Here is an 8,839-nt window from a genome sequence, read left to right as displayed (position 1 = left end):
CACATCATCACCACATCATCACCACATCATCATCACCACATCATCACCACATCATCACCATCATCACATCATCATCACCACATCATCACCACATCATCACCACATCATCACCACATCATCATCACCACATCATCACCACATCATCACCATCATCACATCATCACCACATCATCACCACATCATCATCACATCATCATCACATCATCATCACCACATCATCATCACCACATCACCACATCACCATCACTTATTCTAGTAAAATCTTGGGCCCACTTCAAGATAGATATGTTTATGTGTCTAGCTGGTCCTATAAGGCAGAATAACCATTTGAACCATAATGGGTATGTTCCTGCGTACCACATCTTTGGCTAGAGACATATTGTCTCTGGTTGAAAGCAGTGCAGTACAGGCTAGAGGGAACAGAGTGCCATTTGGAACGCAGATATGTGGATACCGCTTTGAGAGATAACTCTTTGAGAGATAACTCTCTGAGAGATAACTATTTGAGAGATAACTATTTGAGAGATAACTCTGAGAGATAACTCTTTGAGAGATAACTATCTGAGAGATAACTCTGAGAGATAACTCTGAGAGAACTATTTGAGAAATAACTCCTTGAGAGATAACTTTGAGAGATAACTCTTTGAGATTTAACTTTGAGAGAAAACTATTTGAGAGATAACTCTTTGAGATTTAACTTTGAGAGAAAACTATTTGAGAGATAACTCTTTGAGATTTAACTTTGAGAGATAACTCTGAGAGATAACTCTTTGCGAGATAACTCTTTGAGAGATAACTCTTTGAGATTTAACTTTGAGAGATACATATTTGAGAGATAACTCTTTGAGAGATACCTCTTTGAGATTTAACTTTGAGAGATAACTCTGAGAGATAACTCTTTGAGAGATACCTCTTTGAGATTTAACTTTGAGAGATAACTCTGAGAGATAACTCTTTGAGAGATAACTCTTTGAGACAGTGCCTGTGGAACTGGGTCTCTTCTAAAAGCCTTTCGGAGAATGTAATTGATTACAGAACGGTTGAATGCACAGATGTACTGTGTCCTCATAAAAAGTACTTTATTATGTGAAACAAATATAACTCAGATTGGAAGACTTGAACTCTTTCACACAGGCGAACTGACACTGGGAAAGTGCCAACAACACTCCCCTGCATATCTAGCTGATGGTTATCACTATTGGACACTTAGATGTTGGGTATTGCAATATGTTTTGGCTGTCTGCATGGCGTTAGACATCCACAATCTGTAACATGTCTTGTAAGAACCGACGCTGGAGCAGAGAAGCAGGTACGGAGAGTGAACATTTACTTTGGAACAGACATGGAACAGGACTGGAACCGCGTCAGAACAAGGGTAACACAACGACAAACGGGAATTAATGCTGAAGCCGGGGAACAGAACTGGGGAACAGACAGATATAGGGAAGGAAATAAACACAGGTGATTTGAGTCCAGGTGAGTGCAATGAATCGCTGATGCGCGTGAAGGGGAGCGGGTGTGCGTAATGACGGTGGCAGGAGTGCGTCGTGCAGGGCAGCCTAGCGCCCTCGAGAGCCAGGGAAGGGAGGGCGGGAGCAGACGTGACTTAGGCCGGTTCCTTAATCTCTATTCTCCACATGAATGGAAAACAAAACACAACACTGCATTATTGTACGGTGCTGTTTAGTTTGAAGTAACAAAACACAGACTACGGGTTTTAGGTCACGAACAGAACAGACAGCGCATAACAACCATTAAAGAAAAACCCAGCTGTTTCCTCCTCCTAACAAAGCCTTCTCATGAAGGAAATGTTCTCCTTATCTTGCTTCAAGAGTGTCCCCTCTGTCGCTTTGAAGAAGCTGGCCATTCCAGACGCTTATCGGCAGATGTAATACAAGATGATGAACATGTCCACAAGTAGTGCATTTTGGGGCGGCAGGTAGCCAAGTGGTTAGAGCGTTGGGCCAATAACCGAAATGTTGCTGGATTGAATCCCCGAGCTGACAAGGTAAAAATCTGTCGTTCTGCCCCTGAACAAGGCAGTTAACCCACTGTTACCCGGTAGGCCATCAATGTAAATGCGAATTAGTTCTTAATTAACTGACTTGCTTGGTTAAATAAAAACTAGAGTAGGAATAGAGTTTAAAGGAAATAGCCTACTCTGGAGAGGAGAGAGAGGTGTTGAATGTAGGATACTTTCCAGAAATATGGAATAAAGACCCATATTCAAAAGTGGATACTATTAATAATAATAATTATTGCAACCTTCTAGGGAAGGTTTCTGCAGCATAATAGTTTATACTAGAATACAGACTTTCCTTTTAACGAAAACAGTGTTTTAAGCGCATGTCAAATTGGCTTCTTACCGAAACAAATAACATCGACACCCTTCACACCCTTATCAAAAGACATGTTTATCAATCCACCCTGGGTCAAATATTGGCCTGCTTTATAGACTTCCAAAAAGCTTAAGATTCCATAAAGGACTCTTCCTCAAACTCACCCAAAGTGGAATTTGAGAAAGAACCTATCAAGTTATTAAGTTGGGGCTGCAGGTAGCCTAGTGGTTTAGACTGTTGGACTAGTAACCAAAAGGTTGCAAGATCAAATTCAAATGTTATTCTGCCCCTGAACAAGGTAGTTAACCCACTGTTCCTAGGTAGTTAACTCACTGTTCCTAGGTAGTTAACCCACTGTTCCTAGGTAGTTAACCCACTGTTCCTAGGTAGTTAACCCACTGTTCCTAGGTAGTTAACCCACTGTTCCTAGGTAGTTAACCCACTGTTCCTAGGTAGTTAACCCACTGTTCCTAGGTAGTTAACCCACTGTTCCTAGGTAGTTAACCCACTGTTCCTAGGCCAAAATTGAAAATAAGAATGTGTTCTTAAGTTAAATAAAGATCATGAAAATACATGTTGAAATAAAATTGTTTTAAAAAAACACACAGATTTTTTTTCACACTGGGGTCACCAATCTGAGACCGACATGGTTTAATATCTATATTGATGAATTTGCAACACAGTTTGAGCAATCTACAGCTCGAACAGAACAGGAGATACATTCTAGTCTATCAGTGATAGATGTTGTCTCAACAGAACAGGAGTTACAACATGGTCTATCAGTGATAGATGTTGTCTCAACAGAACAGGAGTTACAACAGTCTATCAGTGATAGATGTTGTCTCAACAGAACAGGAGTTACAACATGGTCTATCAGTGATAGATGTTGACTCAACAGGAGTTACAACATCGTCTCTTAGTGATAGATGTTGTCTCAACAGGAGTTACAACATCGTCACTTAGTGATAGATGTTGTCTCAACAGGAGTTACAACAGTCTATCAGTGATAGATGTTGTCTCAACAGGAGTTACAACAGTCTATCAGTGATAGATGTTGTCTCAATAGGAGTTACAACAGTCTATCAGTGATAGATGTTGTCTCAACAGGAGTTACAACAGTCTATCAGTGATAGATGTTGTCTCAACAGAAAATACTACTCAATAAAGAAAACAGTAGAAAAAAATTAAATCTGGCTCCAAATATTTGGCTGCAAAATCCAACCAATCCTCCTGAATGTCAGTGAAATATGGGACCCACTGTTAAAGTCAAAATACAGATCATGGCACAAAACACCCACAGAAAAACTGACCCTTGAATTTCTCAAAAACATCCTTCATGTACACCGAAATTCCAGTAACCAGGGCAGAACTAGCAATATGTCCTCTTCTGCTGCCCACTGAAAAGAAAGGTAAGGCAACCTATCAAACGAACGGTCATACAAACACAGAGCATTTATGGACAACAATCTCAGCCCAGAGACTGGTGACCACTTAACAAAACTGCCCCCCCCCCCCCAAAAGGGCAACATTTTGACAGCTGTAGGTGAATGATAAGAACACAAACATCAATTATCAACTGTTGGCGGAGTGAGGTCGAAGGTCAGAGAAAGATGGAACGCTAACGAACACTTGAACGAGACTTTAGGTGAATACCAAACAAACAAAGCACAACCTTAACCAACCTAACGAATTAGTGATCGTAGCCTGGCAATTACATGGTTAGCAAGAGAGGACAGACTCAAAATGAACAACTCCTTCTAATCACCTGATTAGAGACTTCCTTCTTCCCCAAATGTAAAATGTAAAGTAAAAAAAAGAAGAAGTACAACTTCCCACAAGCTAAAGGAGGAAACATGTACTATTTCCTCCCTGTATTATAAGTAATAGATTATATACACTGAGTGGACAAAACATTAAGAACACCTGCTCTTTCACAGACTGACCAGGTGAATCCAGGTGAAAACCTATGATCTCTTATTTATGTCACTTGTTAAATCCATTTCAAATCGGTGTAGCTGAAGGGGAGGAGACAGGTTTAAAGAAGGATTTTTAAGCCTTGAGACACGGATTTCGTATGTGTGCCAAATGGGCAAGACTAAATATTGAAGTTCTTTGAATTTGATATGGTAGTAGGTGCACCGGGTTTGAGTGTGTCAAGAAATGCTGGGTTTTTCACGCTCATGTATCAAGACTGATCCCACCACCCAATAAGACATCCAGCCAAGTTGTCACAACTGTGGGAAACACATGGAGCCAGCATCCCTGTGGAAAACTTTTGACACCTTATAGAGTCCATGCCCCCGAATTGAGTCTGTCCTGAGGGCAAAATGGGAGGGGGGTCAACTCAATATTAGGAAGGTGTTCTTAATGTTTTGTACACTCAGTGTAGTGTGCCAGTCTATAACATCAATGCTGTTGAAGTTTCTTGTTTTTCCTCGGTCCTGTTTTCTCATCTCATCACTGATTGGATATAAAAGAAACACTCACTTCCACCTGGCAAGTTTACGACAATAAAATGATCCATTAAAGTCCATAAAGAAATCACCGATATGGAATATAAAAATATTCTAATAGTATTAGACATAGGACAAAAAAAATAATACTTGGAATTAGTCCCAAATGGCATCCACCCTATTCCTTATACAGTGCAGTAATTTAGTGCACTATGAAGGGAATAGGGTGCCAGCAGCCATGGTAGAAGAAGACAGTCCCAGGAGAGAGCGGTCTCTCTTGTCCTATGATGTAGCTCCACACTGTCTGGCTGCAGAAATGTCCTTGTTGTCCTCTGATCTACCTACCACAAATGGCCAAGTCTGTGGATAGATAGAGAGAGAGATTTAATGAAAATACAAGACATATGAAGACATATAGCAAAAAAAGGACGCATACCCATAACATGATGCAGCCACCACCATGCTTGGAGATTTGATGAGTGGTATTCAGTGATGTGTTGTGTTAGATTTGCCCCAAGCATTACACTGTTTAGGACATGAAGTTCACTTCTATGCCAACTTTATTTGCCAGTATTACTTTAGTGCCTGTAAAACAGGATGGATGTTTTGAAATATTTTTATTCTCTACAAGTTTCCTTCTTTTCACTCTGTCATTTAGGTTAGTATTGTGGAGTAACTACATCCTCAGTTATCTCCTGTCACAGCCGTTAAACTCTGTAACTGTTTTAAAGTCACCATTGGCCTCATGGTACAATCCCCGAGTGGTTTCCTTCCTCTCCGGCAAATGAGTTAGGAAGGACGCCTGTATCTTTACAGGTGACTGGGTTGATACTCCATTCAAAGCCTAATTAATAACTTCACTCAAAGGAATTTTCAGCGGATGTTTATTTCACATTTTTTGTAACTATCTACCAATCGGTGCCCTTCTTTGCAAAGCATTATAACACCTCCCTGGTCTTTGTGGTTGAATCTGTGCTTGAAAAATTCACAACTCAATTGAGGGACTTTACAGATAATTGTATGCGTGGGGTACAGAGATGAGGTAGTCATTCAAAAAAAGAATATCAAACACTATTATTGAGTCGATGCAACTTATTATGTTTACCCCTGAACTTATTTTAGGCTTGCCATAACAAAGAGGTTGAATACTTATTGACTCAAGACATTTTAAGCTTTTCATTTTTAATTAAATTATAAACATTTCTGAAAATATAATTCCACATTTACATTATTGGGTGTTGTGTGTGTGTGTGGGCAAGCGACACAAAATCTCATTCTAATTCATTTCAAATTCAGTCTGAAACACAACGAAATGTGGAAAAAGTCAAGGGGTGTGAAGGCCCAGTGTTCAGTTACTCATAATTGGTCTGACTCTCACCACACCATATCGTACAGCAATATCAAAAGGCAATGGATGCAACACTTTACATTGAACATTTTACTACATCCAATGGAATTAGTCTGGATAAGAGCGTCTGCTAAATTACCAAAATGTAAAAATGTAAATGTGTGTCTTTCATTACACAAAGTTTACAGGGTCAAGTTTACAGGGTCAAGTTTACAGGGTCAAGTTTACAGGGTCAAGTTTACAGGGTCAAGTTTGAATAAAATAATGCTTCCTACCAGGTTGACAGGGTGTACAAAGCTGCTCTCGTAGTGGTTGTCTTGTAGTAGCTGTCGGAGGTGTGATATATAGCTAGATGCTAGTCGCAGCGTGTCCAGTTTGGACAGTTTGGTATCGGCCGGTACCCACGGCAGGCTGGTTTTCAGTCTGGAAAAGGCTTTGCTCAGCACCCTCATCCTCGCCCTCTCTCTGGCGTTTGCAGCGTTCCTTTGTATCTGCCGTCCTTTCACAACTAGTTTTCCTCCGGCAGCAGTGATGCGTGTTCGCTTGGTCTCGACTTCGTAACCTCCGTCATTACCGAACTCATCGTCTGAGTACTCGGTGGAGGCGTAGTGGTCCTGTGCAACGTTCCGTTTGGTTTTACTGCTTTCGAACGGAGCGTCTGTCCGTTTGTGACGTGTCTCAACGTCCTCTCCGTCGCTTACTGAGCCGGTGGACATGTCTGTCTGTTTCACCTGTGCCCTGTAGCAGGACAGAGCTGCTAGAGTCACTGGAGAGTTACAGGTGAAATGATTGAACTACCTCAACAATAGACTCTCTTACTTGGATGTCTGTGTGTCGGTGGTTTGGGAAATAGACGGTCCACTTCTTCTGCTCCAGGTGTGTGAAGGCTGCTTCTTCGACCAAAATTACAATTAAAAAAAAATATTTAGAAAAGTCCCTATAGTTGATCTATCTCATACTCAGATTTCAGTATGATATTCTTAGATTAGGAATATTTAGTTTACCAGTAAACTTAAAATGTATCTAAAGAGTAGTTCAGAGCTAAGTGTGTAGTCTCTTACATTCTCTACAGCAAGTCAAGTCTCTGTAAAACTGAAACCTGCCCCCCTCTCTCACCCGGCTAATTTAAGTGTCCTGGAATTAGCAGGGCAACTGTGTTTTCAGGAACCCCCCCACCCCCTCTCTCTTTCTCTCTCGCTCTCTCTCTCCAAACCAGAGTGACCTCTCATCTAGCATTACTGTACAATGGCAATGGGGATGCCTAGTTGCTTCTTCGCTACTTGTTAGTCATCGATAAACAATATCTGACTGGGAAATGATCTGGAAATTATTTTATGGTAGAATTTCCCAGATGTTCTGAAATGGTTTCCTGGATCTTTTAATTCCATCAATTTCTCAGACAATATAAAGCAGCGTTTCCCAAACTCGTTCGTTTGGACACCAAAGGGTCCACTTTTTTTTCCTTTTTTTTTGCCCAAACAGTACACAGCTGTTTCAAATGATCAAAGCTTGTGGGATTAGTTGATTATTTGAATGAGCTGTGTAGTGCAACAAACCAAAACGTGCCCCTGAGCTACGGGCACACTATAACCTACTACACTGTAATATACTGTAATATAATGATAAGGTTAGAGGTTGATTTATCTAGCGGGACAGGGGCAAAGCGAAAACCTACTGTACCATTTTTGTGTCCCAAAAGGCACCCTGTTCCCTATATAGTGCAGTACTTTTGACCAGGCGACATACCCAATATAAATCAGCTATCTCACTGTCTCGTAAACAGTCATTTCATTTTACCGCAGACTACTTCATTGACAGAAACAGTTCTGTCATCCTTTCCAAACAATCGTCAGGCTAGCTAGATGGCAAGAATACATCACAATCCACTGTGACGAGTCTCTCTCACACATCTTCTGGTAATAGAAATGTCCGAAGATCTTATCAAAAAAGTGACTAATCCTGTGTGCGTTTCACAGAGGGATAGAGTTTCTGCAGATTGTCCTTTCACATGCGGCCTCAGCTGTCAGCGTTTCCCATGACATCTGGAGCACTGGCATGACAGGGGGCGTGGCAGAGGGTGGAGGTTAGGGGGGAGGGGACCCTCCACTTTCTCAGGGGATGGGGAAGCAGCATTGACTGTGTCTCAAGTGGCACCCTATTCCCTACATAGTGCACTACTTTTGACCAGGATCCTATGGCACCCTATTACCTACAGTTGAAGTTGGAAGTTTACGTACACCTTAGCCACCAGTTCACCACTTAATTTTAAGAATGTGAAATGACAGAATAATCGTAGAGAGAATGATTTATTTCAGCTTTTATTTCTTTCATCACATTGGTGGGTCAGAAGTTTACATTCATTCAATTAGTATTTGGTAGCATTGCCTTTAAATTGTTTAACTTGTGTCAAACGTTTCGGGTAGCCTTCCACAAGCTTCCCACAATAAGTTGGGTGAATTTTGTCCCATTCCTCCTGACAGAGCTGGTGTAACTGAGTCAGGTTTGTAGGCCTCCTTGCTCACACACGCTTTTTCAGTTCTGCCCACAAATGTTCTATAGGATTGAGGTCAGGGCTTTGTGATGGCCAACCCAATACCTTGACTTTGTTGTCCTTAAGCCATTTTGCCAACTTTGGAAGTATCCTTGGGGTCATTGTCCATTAGGAAGATCCATTTGCGACCAAGCTTTAACTTCCTGAC

General features: G+C 41.1%; 1 protein-coding gene across 1 annotated transcript; it reads right to left on the bottom strand.

The window, feature by feature from the left end:
- Positions 1–2,965: 2,965 nt before the first annotated feature.
- On the bottom strand, positions 2,966–7,247 carry LOC115114938 (musculin). The gene is made up of 2 exons (XM_029643391.2): positions 6,416–7,247; positions 2,966–5,152 (listed from the first exon to the last, which is right to left on the bottom strand). Exons 1-2 carry the CDS (start codon positions 6,854–6,856, stop codon positions 5,075–5,077), a joined length of 519 nt encoding a protein of 172 aa, XP_029499251.1. The 5' UTR covers positions 6,857–7,247; the 3' UTR covers positions 2,966–5,074.
- Between the last annotated feature and the right edge of the window lie 1,592 nt (positions 7,248–8,839).

The sequence above is a fragment of the Oncorhynchus nerka genome, linkage group LG22 (assembly GCF_034236695.1).
Source record: "Oncorhynchus nerka isolate Pitt River linkage group LG22, Oner_Uvic_2.0, whole genome shotgun sequence".
Classification (NCBI taxonomy): domain Eukaryota; kingdom Metazoa; phylum Chordata; class Actinopteri; order Salmoniformes; family Salmonidae; genus Oncorhynchus; species Oncorhynchus nerka.
This window is presented reverse-complemented; position numbering and strand designations above follow the sequence as displayed.

Coding starts and splice junctions, on each gene's coding strand:
- LOC115114938 (XM_029643391.2), bottom strand. CDS start 6,856: ATGTCCACCGGCTCAGTAAGCGACGGAGAGGACGTTGAGACACGTCAC. Junction 5,153..6,415: donor TTGTACACCCTGTCAACCTG/GTAGGAAGCATT, acceptor ATCTATCCACAG/ACTTGGCCATTTGTGGTAGG.